Below are 25,323 nucleotides of genomic sequence, written 5' to 3' on the forward strand. Positions count from 1 at the left end.
ATTTGAATTAGTGGGTCTGAATTCTAACATCACAGTTCTCCATGTTTAAAATAGGCTTTCGTAAACAGGAGCCTTGTGGCATGTAAAGACTTTGAAAATTTCTGCTAGAATCAAAATGTGTTAGTACCACAAGTGTCCTGTTTTGTTGTTTGCTTCAACAGTCAAAAATTTAACTAAGGAAGCCTGCTGTGTTGCCGGGAGTACAAGCTTATCTGACGCTGCTTTAACTAAAAAAAACTCCCAGCTTTCCTACCCAAGTCCTTTCACAAGCTTTCAAACTCCCTCCCATTTCATCAAGTTGTACTATTCATGGTGACCTATTTTCGTCTGAGGTCAAACTGAAAACAAAAACCAACTGCGAGGTTTGTTTGTTTGTTAAAATCTTTATCCTCTGTGTTTAACCTTAACCACCCTCTGGGAGGATAAAGCAGAGGACGGGCTAATGTGGCCAGGCTTGAGAACTTTCAGTTCGAAGTCTTTACATGCCTGTCTGTAAGCCTAATAATCCTACTTACTTGGACTTACTTTCACGTTAACATGTTCAGATTGGGGAGGGGTTTATATCTCAACATCACCGAGTACCTCAGCACAGAAGCACATTTACCCGGAAGAAAGCATGGAGTTGCTCCCCGCCAGTGCGAACAAGCGGGCTAGACTGATTTCCTCGCCCGACCCGAGATGAATCGAGCGCGGCGGCGGCGGTGGCGAACAGGATGGAAAAGCCTGCCCGCCCAGTGAGGGTGAAGGCGAGCCCGCGCTCTTTCCCGGGTCAGCTCTTGTGCGCCGCTGTTCAGCCTCTTCCCCATTCCTCTCGGAAGGAGAGGAGCAGGCCCCTCCTCTCCTCACACCTGTAGCGCAGGCCTGACAGCCAGTCCCATCCGCCGCTCTGCTCGCTGCCTCCCTGCGGCTGCGCCTTCGCCTCCCTCCCGGCCTGAAGCAGCAGTAACAACAGCAGCCGCACCGCTGCCGCTTCCTCCTCTGCAGCCACTCGGGCCGCGGCCTTGACGTCGCTTCCTTCCAACATGGCGAGAGCAGGCTGCTGCCGCCGCCGCCACCGATGCTGCCATTGCTGTTACTGCCACCGCTGCTAATGGAGGCTGAGGCGAGAGTGGAGCGCCGGGGCTGAAGGTGCCTCGAGCCCAGGGTAGCCGGTGTTCCCCGCGCGCGGGCGGCGGGCAGGGGCGCCCAGACGGGGCTCAGCCTCGGCTCTCTTCACCCAAGAAGGCAGTTTCACCAGGAACCTGCTTCCTAGCCGGGAGGAGGGCAGGATAGCCGCCACAGCCGGAGCCTGCGAGAGGCTCCCTAGCCCTTCCTTCCTTCTTTCTTTCCTTCTTTTACTTTCATCGTGTTCCCCATGTATGAGGGGAAGAAGACGAAGAACATGTTCCTGACCCGGGCCTTGGAGAAGATCCTGGCCGACAAGGAGGTGAAGAAGGCGCATCATTCCCAGCTACGCAAAGCCTGTGAGGTGGCCCTAGGTAAATGGGGGGGGGAGGGGATTGAGGCACCTGCAGCGGGAAGGCCTTGGCATTGACTGGGGAGGGTGTCGTTGTAAGAAGACTGACGGGGGGGGGGAGTAGGATGAAGAGGGGAGGCAGCGGCGAGGGTCTCGATTTGGGGAGGGGGCTGATGGGGGCGTGGAGCGAGGCGACCGGACGGGGGTGGGTGCCTGTGGGACCAGGTTTCGTGTTGGCTTGGTAAGGGTAGGTCGGAAGAGGACAAGCAAGACTGTGGTGCTGCTGATGCATGAGACAGGGCCTTTGTGATCTGGCTCTGTGGTGGCGTTTGAAGCAGGGTATAGCGAGGAGAGATGAGGGAGCTAAACAAGGCCTGGTGCGTGTGTTGCATTAGTCTCAGGGAGGAGTTGTGCGTGTGGATTTTGATGGAGTTTGTGCATTAAAGAAGCTCTTCCCCTTGTTGACGGCGAAATGCAGTCGGTTGCCTTGACATGGCTTTCTTTCATCGTCTCTCTCGCCCACACACACACCCTGATGAATAGGCAGAGAAGGTGTGTACACAGATGACCTGGAAGAACAAGGCCATCTGGGAGGAAGCAGGTGACAGGCAGCGTGTGGGGGGGGAGGGGGCGGAGAACGGAAGCTCTAGAAAGGGAATGATGGAAAACCAGGAACATTGCTTTCACGTCAATGGTCATTGTAGCCAGCATGAAAAGAAAAATATGGTATAAAAATCAAGTTTTGCACGGTTGAATCATTCATCCTGGATCTTAAATTAGGGCTTGGGCTTGATCCTTGCCCCACTGAAATCATACTGAGTCATTTCATTAGAGCAGGAAGATGTTGAGATGAAAAAATGATTTGGTGTCATAAAGAACCAAATTATATGCACTTATTGTGTTTTGAAGAAATATGAATACATTTTTGTGCTGACTTTGCATTTGTTTAAAAGAACTTTGTGTAACTTAATGCCTGGAGAATAAAAATGTGTTAAATCTAGAAGAACTGGCAAACGATCTTCCTCCATATGTTAACATCATTATAATGCTGTTATGGGTGTGTGTTTCATGATGTCCATTTAATGATTATGCATAAATAAAGAAACCATATGATTTGCTTGAAACTGATTTTGTAATCTGATCCAGAGTGGAGATTCTTGAAAGGAAACTCTTTTGCATGTGGATGGCCTTGTTTAGGTTACAACCTGCAGACTGTCAGAATTTTATCCAGATCTGTATATGTGTGTGTGTGTGTCTGAGTGTGGATGCCTGTCTGTACCACGCTGCTTTCATTAGAATGTGCATCCCCCTCCACGTTCTGGTACTATTATTCTGTCATTAATATACAGCTATTGTTCACCAGGATCTCTCCCTCCCTGGCCTCAGTCATGGTAGCAGATCTGCACTTAGATACTGTGGGTAAGAGTAACTCAGTTTAGGATGGCACTGTGTGTTCCTAATGTTCTCTGTTAATATCTTGCAGAGAGATTTATGGTGTACAGTTTTTATTCCTTAGGTGTGTCCCAGTGTGGGATCTGTTTCTGCTTAAACCAAAATCTTGTAAATGGTGATGAAATTGTAATAGTGGCTGAAAATATTAGTAAAATTGCCATTGCAGTGCAGGAATGAAACCCAAGTTGTGTTATGCATGAAGTCATTCTTCCTATTTATAAATTTAATATTTAACAAGATTACAGTTCTATACATACTTACCCGAAAGTTAGTACCATTAATTGAGCATGTGGGATTTGCTGCTGAATAAACAGACTTTGTTTAGCTTAAAGTTAAACTGCAATGCTATAATCATACCAGGAAGTACATTTTATTGCACTAAGTGGTACTTATGAGTAAATCTATGTAGGACCTAATATTAACTGTGTTAATATGATTCTGATGCAGATATTGAGTCAATAAGTGTGTTACTACCTACGTGTCTGAACAAGTGTGCATGCACACAAAAGCTCACACCTTGAATAAAACTCAAAATTTGTTCTGCTGCTTCAGACCAACACAACTGCCCACCTGGATCTGTGTTATTGCCTATTTATCAACACTGGTAAAAACAGATACATGCAAACGAAAAGTATATGATAGCACTTCTTATTAGTAGTAATGGTTAAAATATATATGTATCTGGTTCAGGCAAAGACTCAGAAGAGTCTGCTTTCTGTGCAATGCTCATTCATATTTATACAGCAAAAGAATACAGTGCTGATTCAATATAGAAGTACTGGATAGCTATTTTAAAAATGATACCATTGTTAGTCCAGAAGAGGTATAAAGAACAAAATCATTCTGGATTAGGAATGTATGCACATAACACTTTTTAGTTTTTTTTAGAATTAGTTTGGATCTTGTAAAATGCCACAGCTCTCCCCCTCCCCTTAATTTGTGATAGTGGCATATGCTGATTACTTGGATTTGTGAAGACTACACTTGCAAAAGATTTTTGCCGATCTTGATTGATCAAATCTTCCAGAAGAAGCTGAGAAACTGTCCAGATCAACTGGTGTTTTTTTACTTGAGGATAAATTCCCCCCACTTCATAAAGAAGTAGTAGCCCACTGTTGGTGGGTTAAAAAGATTTCCTTTGCTAACCCTGGTCAGTTATTAAACTTTCTCCAGTTAACATTTTGAGCAAGATAATGAGGCATGTAGTGCTATAGCGATTCCAGGTAATTCTGAGGGATACATCTTTTCTTGACCTATTTTAATTTGACTTTAGGCGTGATTATGGTATATAGCCATCATTGATTTCATTGGTGAATGACCTCTTATAATTATTTCGTATTGCTCTTGGATAGCATTTTATTCCATTGCTTGACACAGCCTACTGTACTGTTTGAAGCATATGGGTTGACATTCTTATGGCGTGTAGGGATCTTTTGGTCTAATAGAATGCAGAGGCATTTTCCAAGGCACCTGCTTTATAAGTTACCACAAGATACTTGTATTACCAATTCCATTTAATATCTATTTAAAGTTGTTGAATGTGACATTACGGAGTTGGATAAGTCTCTGAGAGGCGTGGGCAGTGGGGCTTTTTTCCTGCTTTCGCACCCTGGGGACTCCATTCTATCCTATGGGCCCATAGGATAGAATTGGTTATCAGTGCAGGGGGGGCAAGTAGTTAGCCATGCCTAGGGTACCAAAGAGTCTAGGTCCAGCCCTGTCCACTACTAGGTAGTCAGAAATTATTGTTTTTGCCTGGGTGCGTGGTCAAGTGCGTTAGGAATAACAAACTAAAACTAGTTAAGAAGAACAAGCTAAAACAGACACAAGACAAAATGGAGATAACTTTGGTGGGGAAGGCTGATGTTTTGGAACTGACTGCTTAACCAGTGTTAGATGGAGTCTACATGGTCTTGTCTGACTTAAGTGAAGAGCCTTGAGGTTCTGTGTTAGAGAAGCTGATTGATGCAGCCAATAATTATTTCTTTTATTTAATTGGATTGTTGTTGTCCTTCCTTCTAGACTCATGCAGACTTCTAGATTCTGGCCATGCTAATCCATATATCTGTAATTTCCAGGTTTAGCTACTTCAATGTAATCTATGTGAAGCTTCCCTTGGAGACAACTTGGAAGCTTTCATTGGTGTGAAATTCTGTTCCTTGGTTTCCTCTGATGTTGGGTGGCAGTACTTTTTAAAACAACTCTGCTGGCTTCCAACCTTTTTGTTGGCTCACAAAGTGCTGCATCTTTCCTTTAAACCTTTTACAACCTGCTACTTGCATATCTGGAGAACTGCCTCTTCCCATGTAGCCACATGCCAATTAAGATCTGCCCGACAGGCATTGCAGGTGGTACCATCAACCTCTCAGAGTCATTCAGTGACAATGAATGCCTGAATGTTTTTTACTCTTGTCCTGTGGAATAGATTGCCTGAGAAGGTGTCAAGACTCCTCATTAACTCATTCCAAAGGGCATGTGAAGACCAAGCTGTTCCCCAGGCTCTTGTTTGACCATTCAAACTGTGTTATCTTGCCGGATTTTGATACATTTGGGAGTGAGTGGGCTTTTTGTAAGTTCTTTGTTTCTGTTTTCTGTTACTGTCTGATTTCTGTGCATTGTTTTATTGACTGTAAGCCATTATGAAGTATAGAAAGGTGTGATAATTAAAAAAATTAAATGTATCTACCAGGTAATCAAAGCTGTGCTCTTTCGATATATTTTTTTTTCTTCCTTGCGCTGCTGAAACTGTTTTCACGTAATGGGTCTTGAATTTGATCTACCTCATGCTTATTACATGAGGCCTGCACTGGCTCTGGTTTCCCCTCCCCTTAAGTGTTTCTTTTGTATTCTTGATGCTCATTCACTGAGAGTCAAGGAGTCTTGCTAAAACAAATCATACATAGATACCAATACAACTCTTTAATAACGTATGCAAATGTTTGCTATGTGAAATAAGCAAAGTATGTTCATAATCTAGATGTTTTTGCTCCCTGCCATTAATATTTATATACTATTCGCCTATTATATTTTAATAAAAGTATAGCCCAGTATTTTTACTTTTACTTTTCTTTTGTAATTATTTACAGTTGTAATGAATGTTTGGTTCTGAATATGGGTTTTACAAAGTACTTGACTCTTGTTTGTTATTTGCAGTGTTCTTTGAAATGCATTCACATATTAGTTTTTGTGTATGTTAATCCAGTTTGTGCAACCATACCTGTGAAGTGTTACCATCTCTGAGATGGTTAACAGAGAGGCAGTGAGATTTGCCGAGAAGAGATATTATACTAGCATTGTGATATTATACTTCAGATTCATTTCAATAATCAGAGTTTAAATTTCAGGATCATGTACAGTGTGTTCTCACAGTGCAGCTCACACATGAATTCTTCCTTTTCTACTGTTTCCTATTCCATCACTGTATGACTACTACTAGTCCTGATTAAAATAAAACCAGGTATACTCCTAAACTCCCTTTCCAGTTTTTCTTTATAACAGGCTTCAAGTAATCAATTCAGACACAACACAAAAAATATGCTGTGTGAACAAGTCATATGTTCACATGCTTCCTCCCTTCATCTGGTGTAATGCTCTGTTTCAATTACTTATTTCAGCTTGGATCCTATGGCTGTGTTCCACATGTCCTTTGCTCCAGCCACTGCAGAGGACAGTCTCTATTGTGGAACTTTCTTCCTGTGCCTCTAGTATTTCCATTTAACCAAGATTAGTGGCCTTTAGTGAACCCTTGTGCAAACGGAAATGGTAGCAGAAGAATTGAGCTCTGCAATGGATGCTGTCCTCCACTGTGGCTGGGACAAAGTATATGTGTAATGTGTTTACAGGATTCAAGCTTTTCACTTTAGTACAATCCAGGACTTTTTTGTTGAAAAAGCCCAGCAGGGACTTATTTGCATATTAGGCCACATCCTCTGATGTCACCATTGTTTTACACAGGGCTTTTTTGTAGAAAAAGCCCAGCAGGGGCTCATTTGCATATTCGACCGCACCCCCTGGTGGCAAGCCAGCTGGAACTGTGTTCCTGTGCATTCCTGCTCCAAAAAAAAAGCCCTGGTACAATCCATAATTTACTATTGTCTACAACCCAGTAAACTAGACTTTGTGCTTGCTCTTCAAATCAAAATTAAAATCCACAGTCTGAAACTGGTTTGTAGTCCTGGCTCAAAGAGTAAATCCAAACTACAGTTTGTTTGGCTGTAGCAGCAAATTATGTTTTGCAACGAAGAAGTAGTGAATAATTGCATCTGAGTACACAGAAGAAAGAGGGAGCATGTGAACGTATTGCTTGTTCTGTATGGCCAGACATTCATTTAATGTTACGTCTGAATCAAACCAAAGTAAGCTTAAGTATACCTAGTTTCATATTAACCTTGGTTGGAAATGGTAGTGTGTAATACCAAAACCAGGGAAGTAGGTGTGTTGGAGGGTGCCCAGTACTTCAAGACCTACTCTTGATTCCTAAATCCTAGTCTAGTTTTGTCTGAACAGGGCCTTCCCCCAATTTGTGTGTTTCCTCTCTGTGATCTTGGGTTATATTCATAATCCTCAGATCCTTTCATCCTCTTTCTTAACTGTCTCTATATGTAACATATGAAGTAAGGACCTGTAGTGTGAGTCTCTCTCATTTAGATGAGCTTTGCAGGGGAAAGTTTCTTCTGTTTGCTATAGTGAATCATCTTGACTTTCACACTTCCTTAGTTAATGCCACCTTTTTTAACAGAATGTATTTCCTGCTGTTTCAACATTCTGTCTTGCCTTTGTCCTATTTCTGTTCTTATCTTTTCATCTTCTGAGCCGTTAAGTGTCTTTGATTCTTTTACTAAATAATAAAATTACATGTCCACAAGCACAACTGGAACAGATTTTACTAGTATTTGATATTGTAGCTCTTGAAATAAGGTATCTAGCATTTGACACATCTCAAATCTATTGGATAGTATATGGCAGAGGTGTCAAACTCATTTGTTACAAGGGCCAGATCCGACATAAATTTCACTGTGTTGGGCTGGGCCATGCATGCTCTAAAATGTAACACGGGATACTGGAGATACAAACTTTAAAAAGGTGATTTCAGATGCTGAATGGCAATAGTAGGGGATTCACAGTAGTAAGCTTGGTTGAATTAGGTGTGGTATACAGAGGAGTAGTAGGAGCAGAGATACCAGCATTGGTAATGAGACACGAAACCTAGGTTTCAGTTCAGTCCAGAAGGATTCAGTTCAGGAAAAGGCAAAGAATAAATGTCCATAAGTCTGACATTAGAAATCACAACATTCAAACTAGTGAGGGAACATTGAACCCTCCAGTACATTCAGTTGCTGACCTAAGAGTAGGAGTTCTCTTACAAAGGAATTTCAAAGGGAGATTAGAAAGAGACTGCTGAATTGCAACTGAAAATGAAGATTGATGCATCCTCCAGGATTGAATTGAGATCTAGGTTTTCTGTCTCATTACCAACACCTGCTATTGTCATTTGGTATCTGAAATCACTCCACTCTCCAAGATACAAGAACCAATGAATGTGCATTCTAGTGTCAAGCAATGTGAATCTTTCTTTTCATGATACAATGCTAATAGTATGATGCTAACTGAATGTATCTGTAAAGCTCCATGAATGTTACTAACCATGAACCAAGCCGGGCACATCAAAGCAGGAAATAGCTAGAGTGTAGTTCGCGCCTCTTTTGCCTCTCTCGCTTTCACTAACAAATGCAGGAATTTACTCTTTGAAGATAAGCGCCCCAGGGACAGGTTCTCAGGCCTGGTCCCAGGAAAAGAAACCACAGGGGAGATAAGAAGTTGCCGTGTGAAGATTCACACATGAATACAGCATTGTTTAGAGAATGTAGCTTTGTTTAGGAAACCTTTGATGTGCCACCTTTAAGTATGCCCTCCACTGTTACTATGTATCAGTTCCAATACCTAGCTCAATAGAAGCATCTTGGATTATCAAGAAATCATACTTTGTTTCTTTGAGATCTAATTGCTTGACATCTAGCTGTATTTGAAGAAGTGAGCAGTGATTTATGAAAGTTCATGCTCTGCCACAAATTTTGTTTGGACTCTTTCTCCTTTCCTCTAATAAAGATTGCAAGCTTTTCTGTTAGGTTTCTCCCCCCCCCCTCCCTTCCATCTGTTTAAACCGGAGAGGGAGGTCTTTCCAAGTGAAATAATGTGTTGAATTCATACTGGACAAAATCAGTGTTAGTGCATCAAAATCAAAGAGAAAGACAGCCAGAGAGACAGCCATGTTGAACTGGAACATATGGAACCATAAATGTATTTTTAAATACTTAGCTACCTATTTCCAGTCATTAAACAATGGAATCAAATCCAAGTGTTCTAATTCCTAATCAGGGTCTTTTAAAAACAAAATAAAATCCCAGATAGGCACTGAGAAATCTAACCTTTAAAAACCCTTTTCAGAATAAGCCAAAATAATTTCTTTTGAATTCTCCTTTCCCCTTAGTCCAACATGCCCCTTCCTTTTAACAAATGTACGTGTGTGTGTGTGTGAGAGAAATACCAAGAGAGAGATACCAAGTCTAAAAAAACCCAACAACAACAGAGCAAGGGGATCTCAATGTAAATTGAACTTGGTGGAAGAATCAGTCTCCCAGGCCACCTTCCTTCCCTCCCTCTGAAGAAGACCAAAAGCTTATACCTGAAATTAAACTTTACTAGTCTTAAATGAGCCACAAGCATCAGTCTTTGCTTTTTCCTGCACAAGCACTCAGTTTTGCTTTCACTTTTTCTTCCCCTCCCTTCCTCCCAAAGGAGGAGAGCTCAGCCAATGGAGAGAAGGATAAGCTTGGCTTGGTTCTCTCCTGCATGAAGCAGGAACCAGGACAAGGGAGCTGGGCAAAAGTGAGCTGTGATGCAGTGGAAGCAGCAGCTCCAGAGAAGGAAGCAAGAGAGAGGCAGTTGCTCACAGACCTGATCGGAGCCCTGCAGGGGCCAGATCCGTCCTGTGGGCCATATGTTTGACACCCCTGTTATATGGTGTGCTAGAATGGCAAAAAGGTATGAGGTTGGCTATTTGTTCAGCAGTTTATGAGAAATAATGATAGGAGAGGGGGAGTTTTGGCGGCAAGGGGACAATTGGTGTTAGTGATTACTATTTGTGGGGGAAAGACCACTAATACATTAACTTTATATCACAATAACCATGTGGTATCGTGGTAACAATTGTCAAATACAAGTAAAACGAGGAAGTAAACACAGTATCATATGAAGAAGCAGCACCATATGAAGAAGCACCATTACGTTTATTTATTTGAAAGAACAACTGAAGTCAACAGGATTTACTGGGCTTCTCATAGGAGCTGGCAGGGCTGTACCATCATGTCTACACCTGCCACAGCATCACCCCGCAGCAGGCGGTCTTGGATTACTACCGGGAGGGCTGCGGAGCTCAAAGCACGCACAGGAGGTGGTCTTCCAGGAAGCCGGAGGTGGGTAGTGGCGGGGACAGTCCAAATACTAGATTTAAATAATAGCCTTGCAGTGGTCGACCCAACCTTATAAATGCTTTTTGGGAAGAAAAAAGAGTGGATTGGACTAGATCAAGCTACCAAGAAAAGAAGTTCTTAACATTTCTAAAACTGTTGTTCTTATTGATTGTTGTAAAAAAATTGCTGTCTAAAGAAAGGATTTTTTCTACCCGAGTATAATCCAAAACCTCTTCTCACGCAGCCTATGTACTTTATTTAGAATTCAGAATTTTTATTTCCCCATACTGGAGCACCATTTTGAACTGAAATCTTAAACAAATTTGTTTTGGGTGGAGTACTGGTGAAGTCTAGAATTTCCCAAATGTGCATGCTTGTAGTTTGAGTGAGAACTGAGTGAGAATAGTATTATCTTCATGAAGTGAAAAGTAAAAAATCATGGTGAAAGCCGGGATGGATGATGATGGCACTGTGGCTTAATAGACATGTTTATAACACAGATGTGAAACTCGGAATGACTGAATCTTCAATTTGTGTCCTGTACCATATATAAAATTAAGTTTGAATTTGGCCCATTGACATCAGTCACACAGTCTCTGCTTTGTTCTGATTATTGAATTTCACTGCTAAATAAACCTCATTGTTCTCATTGTAGTTTTTTTTTGTTCATCCTGCTTTGTGGTAGAATTTAAACGTTTGGTTTATTATTGTGGTTTCAAATGTGTTTGCTTTAAAAGTCTCTTGCTACTGTGTCAGCAACAAGTTACTATTAAGAGCGCCAGTAATTTAAAAAAAAAATCTTGAAATGTATATTCTAGTCTTAATGGCATGCTTGTATACAACCTGTATCTAAAGAAAATATGAAGCCCATTAAGCAATTAAATTCACCTTGGATTAATGAACTGGCACTGCCATCTGAAGCAGAGTTACACCCTTTGAAGTCAGCAGGTTTAGAAAGATGTAAATCTGCTGGGGTTTTGATTGGTTTCTTTTGCATCATAGTATGTAGGTTTGTCATGTTTTCAAACATGTATGATTTATGCTTTTAGTCACAGAATTATGGTTTGCGAGTAGACATTTTCAAGTGTAATAAATGTATTTGTTATTGAATCAGTTATGATTGCAGGAGATCTTCAGGTTCCACATGGATGTTGGCTACCCTAGGTTTGGCAGCACCCTTTGGGTGACTTGATGCCACCTGACTGGCATGACTTAACTAGGCCTGGCTGGAATAGCCTGGAGAGGGTGCGTTTGAGAAGGAGTGGGACCTCAGACACGTACAATGCCAAAGATTCCACACTCCAAACCAGCCATTTCCTCCTGGGGAACCATTTTGCCAATCTCCAGGAGAGGGCTGAAGATCACTCAGAATTACAGCTGGTCTCCAGATGGCAGAGATCAGGTGATGGTAGACTTGGGTGAGTGGAAAGACAGCAAGGGGGGGGAAAGACAGCAAGACTCTCCCAGAGCCTCTTTCTAGCACCCGTTGTATTTTTCTTTACAACGGGCCTTAATCCTAGTAAAACAGGGGTGTTGAACTCTTTTGTTATGAGGGCCGGCTCTGACATAGATGAGACCTATGTTGGGCCGGGCTATGTGTGTACCTATTTAAAAAGCTAGCAGAGATATAAACTTTATAAAGAACATGAACACAATTAAAAACATTTTTAAAACTCAAAACATGCTTAAAACATTAGCACTCCTTGGTCTTAAAGGTGTTTTCTTTGTATTTCTTCCATGGGATTCAAGAAACTGGGCAAAGGAAGCTCTGGCTCTTTCCATCCTTCCCCAGAGGACAAGGAGGGGGAGAAGCTTCAAGCCAATAAAAAGAAGAGCTCTGCTGTGCAATTGAGAGAGCCTGGTGAAGCAAGCTCCCCACCCTTCCTCCCTAATGCAGGAGCCTGTAGCTCCTATGCAATTGAGCAAGCCTTGCAAAGCAGAAGGAAGCAAGAGGGAGAAAGAAGCAGATGACAGTCAGTTACTCATGGACCTGATAGAAGCCCTCCAGGGGCCTGATTCGGCCCCAGGCCACATGTTTGACACCTCTGTAGTAAAACATAAATGTAGCAAAACATAAACACATTTCCAAGATTTTTTGCATTTGCAAGATTATTTTCCTCTCTAACAGTTGTGTGAGTGATTTTCATTTGACAGTGGAAAGCTGAAGCTTAAAAACAATGGATGCAATCCAGTCAAAATGGGAGATAATTCTTTCTCTCTCCTGTATATATGGGTAATTTTTGGTTTGATCATTAGCTTAGATAAGGCAATCTTAGCACAGTCTTCATTGCAATCTCCAGTTCTAATGAATATTTGAAGTAACAGTTCTGAGAAAGAAAAAATGAACATCATATCTTTCTGCGTTGTTCCTTAGTGTCTGCTATGAATTCTATAACAGTAATATGGTTTATATAAATTTGCAGCAGACGTACCACACCTCTGACATAAAAGGAAACGGAATTTGTTTCTATCTCTACTAAATAAGTCATATAACATTACGTTTGGTATGGAATGTTGACAGGTGTATACTTAGTTCACAGATCACCAAGGCATAGTTGAGAGTCAAAATAGTTGGTCACGGAACTGTATGAAGTAAAGACAGCTCTCAACTTAATCCTCAGTGATGCCTGGGATCTGATGTAAGCGTTGTCATCCCAATTTGAAACACTGTGGTATAAATTTGAACATATATGTATGAGGAATGCTGGCCAGAAAGCTCAACAGGACTGTACTTGATTGCAAAAGAGAGCTTTCTGGGGTAGGTGGACACAAAAAGAAAGAGTCAAGAAACCCAGATCTTTCCAGAATGCTTATAGTTTTAAATATCTTCCAATAATAGCAGCTCAGCTAGAATGTATTTGTTTCTATCAACAAGTCCAAGAGGATGCCATTGTGATTAACAAGCAGTCAAGGAAGCTACAAAAGGCAAGGCTGTTGCCACTGTTAAGAAGTGAAAGCCTTCTTTAAGTAAGAAAACAAAAAGGAAAACAGGCTCTGGCAGCACTAATCAAAGGCAGATATTAAGTAAGGGAAGTGAAGAGATTTGGATGGATATGTTGCTGAAAACTGTTAGGAAACTGAACAGATCTTTACATCAGAAATAGGAAGCTGGCTAGTAAGGTCTGATGCCCCCGAGGCCCTCACTCCCTGGAGACCCCATTTTTTGTTATGTGTGAAGTAAAGACAGCTCTCAGCTTAATCCTCAGTGATGCCTGGGATCTGATGTGTTTCCTTGTTTGCCTGTACATGTGTACATCTCAGTGGGGGACTAGTGCTGAAAGAAGGAGCCTGAATTAAACCAATATCAAAAGGCAGCGAGTCTTGTTTAAGGAATGCAGGGCAGCTCCATCATACAAGTACCCACCCTAAGAAGGTCCAGTCAAGGGCCATTTTGCCCAAAGTCTCTTCCTGGGTAATCTAATCCTAACTAATGACCCAAATCTCCAAAACAATATGCAAAAGTCTGATTCCAGCAATTTCCTAGCTATCTCAGTGACTGGACAGGAAGATTCTTGCCCTTCCCCAATTATGACAAGTACCTAAACATAGATATTTACCTACCTAATTTCCAGGTCTCTCCATAGGAACATTTTTATACACTTCAAGGGGAGAACTCCCCTCCACAATACAGACAAAGGATTTCTTTTCAGTCGGGCTCATGTTTGAAAGATAGCATTTTTAAAATTCCCACATTATAATGCCAGCATCCTGTCACCTCCTTGGTCTCAGCAGAAGGGTGTAAGGAGTTACACCCCACCTCCCAGCCTCAATTTTTGTATCTGGTTTGGAACAGAGCATGTTACACAGCCTCTTGGTTGTCTTCTCTCCATTTCTTTCCCCTGTCTGGTCAGTGTCGTCCTCTGACACTGCTTCTTCCTCACTGAAGGAAATCCCCCCCTTCTCCAGGAGCAGGCTGGTATGTCTTTCCCCCCTTTTAGTTTATTGCTCAGTTTTCTAGGGGAAGGTTTTTATATGTCATTTACCACTCTGCTTTTTTCTTTCTGTAATTTTCATTGCCTTTTGTTTCAACTTATAGTCTCTTTCTCTTTATAAAATGAAAACTCTTCTGTTCTAGAGTCTTTCGCTCCTCATTTTTTTCAAGTCTTGATCTGAATCTGAACCTTAGTACAGGCTTAAGATCTAAGTATATTGAAGTACCCAGAATACACAGGTTTGCTCCATGCTAGCAAAGAAACACTTTTACATGTTACAGCCCTGACATATGCAATCTAATTTGGGTAAGGACAATAAAGAGGTTTCATTTTTGACCTTCATCTTTTCCATGAAAGATATCAGGCAGATACAACTGAGTGCATTTTCCCTTGAAAGATGTCTAAGAACTGAATCAAATAGAGGTGATGAGGTAAGAAGATGGTTGAGTGACAAATTATAAAATAGTGTCACCAGATTTAGATGGCATACACCAAAGTGTAGTGGCCTAGTGTCTACAAATTTGGTTCATAAGCCTTAAAAGCAGATCTGTTAAGCAATTGGAAGAGCAAGATTTGCGGAAAGAATTCCAGCATGGCTCCTGAAAAAGCCTTGTTTAGCTAATTTTTGCAGTTATTTGCAAATGTCCAGCATGCATGTAGGAATGATAATTATATAATTAAAATTCCAAAACCTTTTTACAAGTTCCTCAGAAAAAGCAACTTAACAAATTTTAGAACTCTTGGGTAAGAGGTCAGTCCTGCTGTGTACTAGAGAGGATGAGAAAGCAAGAGGTAGGAGGAAACAGACTGTTTCCACAATCAAGAGAAGAGAAAGCAGTACATTTCCTCAAGAATCTTCATTCATACCACCAGTGCTCTTTTTCTAAATGATTATGAATCAGAATTGAACAGTGAAGTAGCTAAGGCTGTTCATGGTGATTTTGTGGGCTGTCAAGCGTCAAGAATCTCTTCAAACTGGCTGAATGTGCAATAAGTGGAAAGTGAGGATTGCTGTAAAGTGATGTACATTAATGCCATCTCCTAAATTCAGGTATTAAGGATTCATTTGGAACTTGTGGTGAGTGTTAGGGAAAGATGTCAAATTAATGTATGGCAGTAGGTCTGATGTCAGCATACCCTCAGGTGGAGCAGCTGCCATGGCTGAGGGCTTCACTCCAACATACCATTTCTCTGACTGCTCACTTATGAGTGCTTTGCTACTCATAAGTGTCTAGCTGCACACAATGCCCAGTGACATCAAGGAAAGGACTGTAAGCAGTGCAGGTGACTCTGAGCGTGGGCAATGAGATGACTTATGAGCATGGCAAGGAGGGCTGCACAGGCAGGTAGTAAAACACATGAGTGGGTGGGTGGGTAGGAAGGGAGCCTAGGGAGAAATCTGAAACCAGCTCTGTGTGGCAGTGCTGAAACAGAAAAGGTCATGTTATGAATTATTAGGAATCAGATTAACAATAAAATGATCATTAGCATAATAATGCCAGCACAAAAATCTATGGCATGGGGGAATTTGGAACATGGTTTCCAGTTCTGCTTGAGAGCTAATATGGTTTAGTGGTTAGGGCAGGGGTGTCAAACTCATTTGTTATGAGGACTGGATCTGACATAAATGAGATCTTGTTGGGCCCAGCCATGTGTGTCATAAAATGCAATGCCATGTAGTGTAAGGGCACAGACAAACACAAAGATTTTTTAAGCTTAAAATAAAACATGCTTAAAATCTTAGCATGCTTGCAATATTTTGTTTTAACAGTCTCTGATAACTGACACCTCTTGCTCTGAATTAGTGCATCAAAAACTGGAGACAATGCCTGTGTTGTAGCAATCTTTATTATGCTGTTCAGGTGTGCACCTGTAAGTTGCAACCTACTTTTGATTCATTACAAAAATCTCATGGTCAATGCTTTGAGCCTAAGACCCAGAGGAAAGCATGAAAGGCTAGGCATTTTGAGCTTGGTACAGAAATTGCTTCATGTACCGGTGAAGAACATGTGAAGGCACTATGACAGACTGAGGTGTCTTCTCCAGAAAAATAACTAAAACTCCCACCTATAGTCTTCCACAGAAAAATAACTACAACTCCTATGTGACAGTGCAAGAATCGAGGGACAGCCATGTATAGTGGTCAGTATAAACCTACTATCTGGGAAGTTTAAGTTCAAAATCCCCAATTAATCAAAGGAAATAAAAGGAAAATGTGAACATGTGGGAAAATATCAAAGGAAATGTGCTGGGTGAACTTGGTCTGGACACACTCTCAGCCTAATCATCGTTGCTGTTATTCCTTTTCTGGATCTTGAAGGCATGAATACAGTGAAAAGGGGGAAGCAATTCCAGTTGCACCCAGGAGAGCCCTGGCATAATGAGCCAACAAAATTCATTCATAAATTCATTCTCTCTCTCTCTCTCTCTCTCTCTCTCTCTCTCAAGTGTAGCAAGGCAGAAAGCTCATCCCTTGAATAAAACATTGCTGGTCTTAAAGCTTCTTTCTTTGTATCTCCCCCATGGGATCAAGGGAACTGGGCAAAGAAAGCTCTCCTTCTTTCCCTCCTTCCCTAGGGGATGAGGAGGGGGAGGAGAATCAGCCAATAGATGAAGAGAGGTTTGGCTCAGTAGGTCTGCTAGGCAACTGAGAAAGCCTGGCACCCCAGACGATCTCAATCATACATCAGAGCTACAGAGCCAAGCTCCTCTATTGGCTGAGACTCCTCCCTTTGGGGGCAGGAGGGAAAGGGTGAAAGGCTGCTTTGCTCAGCTGCCTCATCATGGGGAAGAAATGAAAAAGGCGACCAAAGACAGGCCTGATTGGAACCTTCTGGGGACTAGATTAGGCCCACAGGCCAGATGTTTGACACCCCCGTAGGGTGTTAGTCTGGTACTTGGGAGCCCATGATTTGTCAGCTTTTATATTTGCTAAACAATTGGGACAAATTATGATTTGAAAACCTGTTACAGACTTTTGAGATTGAACCCTACAATTGAAAAACAAATTCATCCACCTTTCTGTTTCATAGCTGAGGTGAGCTCTGTGTACAAAAAGGCACTCAGCACCTGGGTAAGGGACAATAAGAAGGGAAGATGAGGCAAAATGCACACCACCTTTCTGCTAGCAGAGCCTCTCCTGCCAAAGAAGCTGTTTTGCAGAAGAGGAAGGGGAAGAGTAGCTATTTTCCTCAGGTTCCTATATCAGGTGGCTTTTTCTCCATGAGGAATGCCCAATCCCCAGTGAAACTTTTTCAAAGATTAAGAGGGCAGATGAGTAAAGAACTTGCAGTTTATAGCATCCAACTTGTGATTTCGAATTCTGGTTCACTGGTTGATCGCTAGGCATGGAGAATCAATTCAGATGCCAAAATGTGATTAGGCTTCCCTTATGGTTTGAAGTCTGAATAGAGCCAGTAATTCTTCTTTTTACATTTATTCTTATATATATAGTTGGGACATTCATCTGCATTTCTAAATGTACAACAATAGGTTAATGTTATTTACATCAAACATCAGGCATTCGTGTTTACTTTTCCATGGCTGTTATATAGTAAACATCAGTTATACCACTTGAGCATATTTATTATGAAACATGTAAGAAAAATATTTGCTAATTAAAATGTGCATTAATGTATGCTATTCTGCTAACTAAGTGTATACACATTTATTTGTTCTTGAGTTGTATACAGATATGTGTGCAAATATGTCTCTGTGTCGATAGTTTAATTATGTTGTTGTACATGATGGGTACCAAAGTTTAGTGGCAAGTTAGGAGTAAATTTGTGACTTAGTGTGGGAACTAATAGTTCATCTAAACCATTTGCTTAGAGCGTTGTTTCGTTTATCCAATATTCAGCCAATCTACTTGTCCTATTCAGGAATCACTGCTAAGTATTACTCGTGTGCTAGTTTGAAAATTCCAGTCCAGCTTCAGCAAAGTTCACTTTCTATGTTAGGTAAGTGAAATGGGAGGGGAACATTGCCAGAGATTTTAATGGCATAGACTTGTAAGTCTTCCATACATTGACAGAAAGACTGATGACTTATAAGGATGTAAAAATTGTAATACTAAATATGCTTTTAAAAGGTAAAGGTAGCCCCCTGTGCAAGCACCAGTCGTTTTCAACTCTGGGGTGATGTTGCTTTCACAGCGTTTTCACGGCAGACTTTTTACGAGGTGGTTTGCCATTGCCTTCCGCAGTCATCTACACTTTCCCCCCAGCAAGCTGGATCCTCATTTTACCAACTAGGATGTAAATTCCACTGAGCTATGATTGACTTATGAGAAAACTTGAGTGGCATAAAGCTGCAGAACTGACTTCCAGACATGATAATCTGGGTTGAGGAGGACTGAATTTATGATTCTGCTTCTTGTTTATTTTATCTGTTCTGCTGTTTTTCAATCCAATCTCCTTGGAAGGATAAACACTTGTCTCAAGGCATGGTTCCTTCTGTAAAATGATCTGCTCTGCATTATGAATGGATTTTTTTCTTTGCTAGGCTTATTTTACTCCATCAGATGTTATGCATAATACTGTTTGATTTTAGAAAGGATTTGTTTAGTTTGATTTATCTCAGTGATTTTCAGTACAATCCTGTGAATATCTGGGAGTAAGGACCAGTGACTATAGGAAGACCTACTTCTGAGTAAACTTGCACAGGATTGCAGCATTTCACTTTATCTTATGGCTCAGATGTTGTTTTTGCCCTTAAAATAACAACCTTAAATCCACTTTGCACTCTTATTTTCTTTTGTATCCATATTCACAGTAATAAAAGGGCAGAGTTTTGTTATGTCAACTTGCATCTTCAGTCCCATAAAGTTTAATATACCTTTGGCATATTACTTTTCAGCTTTTTCCCCATGACCTATCAGCCTGACTAAGCCCAATTGTCTAGATTGCATAGAGATTTTAAGTCCTTTCTTGAGTTGGAATTGGTTATCATTTTAGTAAAGGGCATTGTTTGAAGCTTCAAGATAGCTCTTTCTGCTTGGTACCAATGCTATTTAAACCCTAGATCATTTTTTAAACTTACTGTTTTGATGTATAGTTTACTCTAGAAGTAATATGTTTTGTTGTAATGCTAATATTTTATAGAAGTTTTCTGACTAAACTACAGGGAAAAATAGTTGCTAACTGCAAATGTATTTGATATTGTAGTACTATTACTGAATCTGGTTGGCCCCATATGAGGATGGTGAAAATTACAGTGGACCATTCACAGGCTAAATGGATCTCTGTATACATGGGGGATGTTGCTCAGATACATATGGAAAATATGACTTGGTTAAATTTCCAGATGTCTGATTCATACATCTCATGCTTTAGAAGGTCTCACATGCAGGGGACTAGGGAGGGCCATCTACTGGCTGCCATCACTCTGGTAAGGGTCTGTCTGGGAGGGCCCAGAGCACGCACCCAACCCTTGTCTTCCTTCTTAATGGAATACCATTGTTCATTGTCACTCATTCTGAGAACTTGTTAAAGCAGACAAATCCCAAAGTATTTTAATTGTCTGGGAAGTGATATTAGATTTCATGCAAAACACTTCAGGCTGTTTCACATAGTTCATAACTATTAGGACCATCATTGCCAGAAATGACCCTGCAGAGTCAATGTGCAAATGTTGCCTTGGAGTGAATGATCATTCCCATGGGTGCAAAGCTTTTGGGTTAAGTATGATTGAGTATGTTGCTGATGTGTTTGCTGGCATGCTGAACATTGAATGGTTAGCTGTTCTTTTTCACTTTCTATTTCAGTTTAGGCGGCATGGCAAACAATAGGATTGGATTCCATTTTAAGATTATTTTCAGATGCTACTAGTAAATAAGAAAGGTTACCTACATTTGCATATGTTGTTGTCCCTCTTGTGTTTTGTGTTCAGAGTTACAAGTGTCACCTGAATAAGAGTAGTGTTTAGCCTGACATTCAAGCAGTTATAGTCAAATGAATTCCCCTTCATCTTCATAGATTCAGTGTGGAACCTGATTCAGCTATTTTGTACATTTATAAGGTGGTCGGTGGTAAACTGTTCTTTAAAAATAATACTTTACCTGCTTGCTTTGTAATCTGTGTTCTTCTAAACATTTCAGTACAGTTCACAAGATTTTCATATTTTCTTTTATCATGTTCACCTGCTGCTATAATAATCAGATAGCATTCTGATCTTGGGATACATTTTGCAACATATGACCCATTGCCTTTTGCTAAATAACTGAAATTGGCGCAATACCCAACCCTAGTCCCTTGGCACAAGTCTTTAGAAGCATTGGTTGTAATTCATGGCCAAAAATACCTTTCCAGCTTTAAGACAGAATTTGTAGAAAACGTGGTCTTTATAAACTAGAGCTACACCACCCTCTTTTATGCTAGAGAAACAGAGGTTCCCCATTCATTCCAGGCCACTTTAGAGGAAATCCAGTATTGTGCTGTAATGCTTCTGTCACTACTTTAATTCTGGAGAAATGGGAAGAATCCCTGTCATGGCACCATTAGGGATGCAAGGAGGAAAAGAATTGGAAATGTGAACAAGGGAAAAATAGCCATTCCTGAAAACTTATTTGCAAGGCTGCCATAATAGTGTGGAGGATAAAAGTAATCCTATTGGGTTTGTAGGAGAAAATTAACCATAGCATTATTTTAAATTGACAGATTGATGAAGTAAGTATAATATACTAGGATCCAAAGTGCCCTGTGAAAGAGGCTACTCAGGTGTGGATGGGATACAGATTTCCTTGGCTGCAGTTGGTGCTGTGATTCTTGGTATTCCAGAGAGTTCTCCGGTCCTCACAATTGGGTTTTCAGGGAGTGAAAGTAGTTGCAGTATAAGGGAGTGGGATAGAAAGATCTTGTAATTCCACACATGGTTCTTTGTATCAGCTGTCATTTTATACTTACTGAGGGTGTGTGTGTAATTTTGTTGAATTCTCTAATTTGTTCTCTGAAATACAAATTATTCCTTTCCTCTCTGTGGTCAGCTCATTATTTGTTTATTCTGTGCTGTTGTCCTAGTTGTATTTCTTACACTACAGGTTTAACAATTTGGAGTTTAAAGTCTTTGTAATCCAGACATGCAAAACCTGTTCTTGGAACATATACTTTTCAAACTTTTTCCAGCATAATTTAATGGAGGGTAATTCTGTTGACATGAGGGAGGTTGAGTTTTGTTGTAATAGTTCTTTTCTTCCTTCCCACATTGGGAACATTTGCATTTGGCATATAGCTTATTTGAGTCAAGCTCATCCATTTATGCTCATGTAAGAGTTCTTGAGCAGGGAATAAGCTTTGGACCTTGCAGTACTATTTCCTGCAATAACAAATGTGTATGGCAGATTGGTGAATGTCTGCCCCATCCTTATGCTGCTTAATGCTGACATATGAGCTGTTTGCAGTTTATCAGCTAACAGAATATCCATAGGGTCAGGCTGTTTGACCTCCCATTTGAGAATAAATAAAACTGAGAAAAAATAAAAATATGAGTTTACCTGGTTTAGCTCTTCAGAACCCCAAAGCTTAAGTATCATGATTGCAGGGTGTATGGAATCATCAGCAAGTACATCTCTTGGGGCTATAGTTCTACAGTAGTGTAGGTTTCTTTGTGTGTTGATTTTTTAATTTAGTTTTCAACATCAAAACACATTCAAGGCAATCACAGTAATATAATTATTTTAGAACTGTACTGAACTTATTTTATCTTGCTTCCATGATCCCATTCCTTCTACTGCCCCAAAGGGTGGGGCTGGTAATGTTTTTCTTTCTGTTCTACTGATGTGGTCCTAGTAAATCTGAAACTTTATGACCTTCAGACTATTAATAAATTAATAAATGCTCTTAGTGGATTGTGAATTTTACTTATTTGAAATTATCGTTCTATCTTATTCTGAAGTCCTTGTTCCTATATTGGTAACAAAAGCCACAAAACACTCCCGGAGCAAAGGGGAGAAAAAATTCTGCCTGGATAAAGCAACTCTTGATTATGCAGAATACAAGCTTTTAATCTATCAGACCCTCTATCTGGGAGGTTAATGAAAAAGTGAGAGTACTCTGCTCTGTGCATTGTTATGTAGGCAAATAATTAGTAAAGCAACTAAAGTGGCACTCAGATACACCTGTCTCATAAGAGAAGTGTGGCATGTCAACAGGACAGATCTAAGAGAACCACTCGTATGAGCCCTCAGCCCTTATAGTAATTTCAGTAGTTAAAAAGGCCTTGGCAGAGATGGAAGATGACAACGAGCAGGTGCTAGAAAGGGTGACAGCACTGAAAGTTCTGGTCAGGAGACAGTGATATGAAGTTGGTGGATGGGGAGTGGTCAGAGGAGAGGAGGGTGAAAGGTGAGAGTAGTGAAGGGAAAAGTAGTGGAGTAATATGTGTATTGGCAAGTAAAAATGGCGGAGGGTTTGTATACCAAGCCCAGAGAGTAGAGTGAATCAATTAAGAGGTGCTGTAGAGGGGACTGAGTGGTTTTAAACAATTTTATTGATAACATATGGTAATAATTTCCATTAATAACCTCTTTTCATCTATCCCATATGCTTCTTTCTAATCACCCCTCCCCCGTTACTTGACCCCCGCCAGTGTTATTTACTCAAAATACTAACATTAAAAGGTACCCTTAATTCCTAAGAACTAAAATTAATATTCTTCTTTCTTCTAAAGTTTAATCATTATCAAAAATTGTCCAGTATCCCTTTACTTTCCATTCGTCTTCTACATAACTTCTAAATTTTTTCCACTCCCTTTTAAAATCTTCTAAATCATAGTCTCTTAAAGTTCTTGTTAATTTGTCCATCTCACTCCATGTCATAACTTTTACAATCCAATCCTATTTTTCTGGTATTTTTTCTTGCTTCCATAACTGCGCATATAGTGTCCTAGCAGCTGAAAGCAAGTACCAAATTATAGTTCTATCTTCTTTTGGAAATTTTTCCATTTGTAATTCCAACAGAAAAGTCTCTGCAGCTTTCTTGAATTCATATCCCAAAATCCTAGAAATTTCTTGTTGGATCATCTGCCAATACTTTTTTGCTCTTTCAGAAGTTCACCACATATGGTAGAAAGAACCTTCATGTTTTTTACATTTCCATCATCTGTATGGCATCTTGTTATTCATCTTTGCCAATTTTTTAGGAGTCATATACCATCTATACATCATTTTAAAACAGTTCTCTTTAATACTCTGACATGTTGAAAGTTTCATAGAGTTCTTCTATAATATTCCCATGTATCCATCTGTATTTCTTTATTTACATTTATTGCCCATTTAATCTTTTGAGATTTCACTACTTCATCTTCTATAGACCATTTTAAAAGTAACTTATAAGTTTTTGAAATTAAATTTTCATTATCTCCAAGCAGAACTTTTTCCATTTCTGTTTGCTCTTGTCTTATTCCTTCAGTTTTAATATTGTTTTCCACCAAACTCTTGATTCGTTGCATTTGAAACCAATCGTATTTGTTATTCAACTCCACAGCAGTTTTCAATTCTATTTTACCACTTTGTATTTTTAATAGTTGATTGTATGACAGCCATTTTTCCTCACCTGTCTCAGCTGTTATTTTATCACTTCTGCTGGCACTATCCATAATTGTTTTCTTTCATCACCATATTTCTTATACTTCATCCAGGTATTCAACAAATTATTTCTTATATAATGGTGAGAGAAAAAACTATCCATCTTTTTCTTCCCATAATACATATAAGCGTGCCAGCCGCATTTATTTCCATGACCTTCCGCTAAAAGTTTTTTATTCAACAGCATCACCCAATCTTTTATCCACACTAAACAAACTGCTTCATGATATAATCTTAAATCTGGTAATTGGAATCCTCCTCTTTCTTTAGCATCTCTTAAAACTTTCATTTTAATCCTTGGTTTCTTCCCAGCCCATACAAATTCCAAAATCTTCCTTTGCCATTTGTTAAATTGTCTTTGCCATTTGTTAAATTGTTTACTGTCTTTCACAATCGGAATAGTTTGAAACAAATACATTATTCTCGGCAAAATATTCATCTTAATTGCAGCTATTCTTCCAAGCAATGACAAGTTAAGTTTATTCCATTTTATCATATCTTCATCCATTTTACGCCACAGCTTTTCATAGTTATTTTTGAACAGGTCAATATTCTTCATTGTTATTTCCACACCCAAATATTTTACTTTAGAGGTAACTTCACATCCTGTTAGTCTCTGCAACTCCTTTTGTTTGTTTACTTGCATATTTTTACATAAAAAAATTATTTTTATTTATTAACATAAAATCCTGCCAGTTCTCCATATTCTTGTATTTTAGCTAACAAAGGTGTTACTTGTGTAGGATTTTCATTTATAAACATTATATAATCTGCAAATGCTCTGTATTTGTAAATAAATCCTTTAACTCTCAACCCTTCTATTTCTTTATCATCTTGTATTTGCATCAATAAAATTTCAAGAGTCATTATAAACAACAAAAGTGAAAGCGGACAACCTTGTCTTGTACCTTTGCTGATTATCATTTCATCTGTAAGATCTGTATTTATACATAACCTTGCACGTTGTTCAGTATATATTGCCTTTATCATTCTTATAAAGTTTTCCCCCATCTCTATTTTCTCCATTACTGCAAACATAAAGTCCCAGTTCAAATTATCAAAAGCTTTCTCTGCATCCGCAAAGAATAATGCAACTTCTTTCTCTGGATGCCTTTCATAATATTCTACAATATTTACAACAGTTCTAATATTGTCTCTTATTTGCCTTTCAGGGAGAAATCCCGCTTGGTCTTCCTTTATGAAATTTATCAAATATTGTTTAAGTCGTTCTGCCAAAATTCTTGTATATATCTTATAGTCATTATTTAGTAATGAGATTGGTCTATAGTTCTTTACATTCGTGACATCTCTATCTTCCAAGCAATGACAAGTTAAGTTTATTCCATTTTATCTTATCTTCATCCATTTTACGCCACAGCTTTTCATAGTTATTTTTCAAATAACTAGTTATTAATCAAATAAATTACAGCTTCC

At 39.8% G+C, this 25,323-nt stretch overlaps 1 protein-coding gene across 2 annotated transcripts in view; it reads left to right on the forward strand.

Moving 5' to 3' along the window:
• The first annotated feature begins 813 nt into the window (after window positions 1-813).
• Window positions 814-25,323, forward strand: part of ARFGEF1 (ADP ribosylation factor guanine nucleotide exchange factor 1) — a 109,068-nt gene continuing 84,558 nt past the window's right edge. Inside the window, exon 1 of one of the 2 annotated variants that reach the window (XM_060243672.1) lies at window positions 814-1,478. In XM_060243672.1, coding sequence (XP_060099655.1) covers window positions 1,355-1,478 — 124 coding nt within the window. In that variant the 5' untranslated portion in view covers window positions 814-1,354. The remainder of the gene's footprint in view (window positions 1,479-25,323) is intronic. The other variant, XM_060243671.1, reaches the window with a different exon arrangement.

This window comes from Heteronotia binoei, chromosome 7, assembly GCF_032191835.1.
Source record: "Heteronotia binoei isolate CCM8104 ecotype False Entrance Well chromosome 7, APGP_CSIRO_Hbin_v1, whole genome shotgun sequence".
In the NCBI taxonomy this organism is placed as follows: domain Eukaryota; kingdom Metazoa; phylum Chordata; class Lepidosauria; order Squamata; family Gekkonidae; genus Heteronotia; species Heteronotia binoei.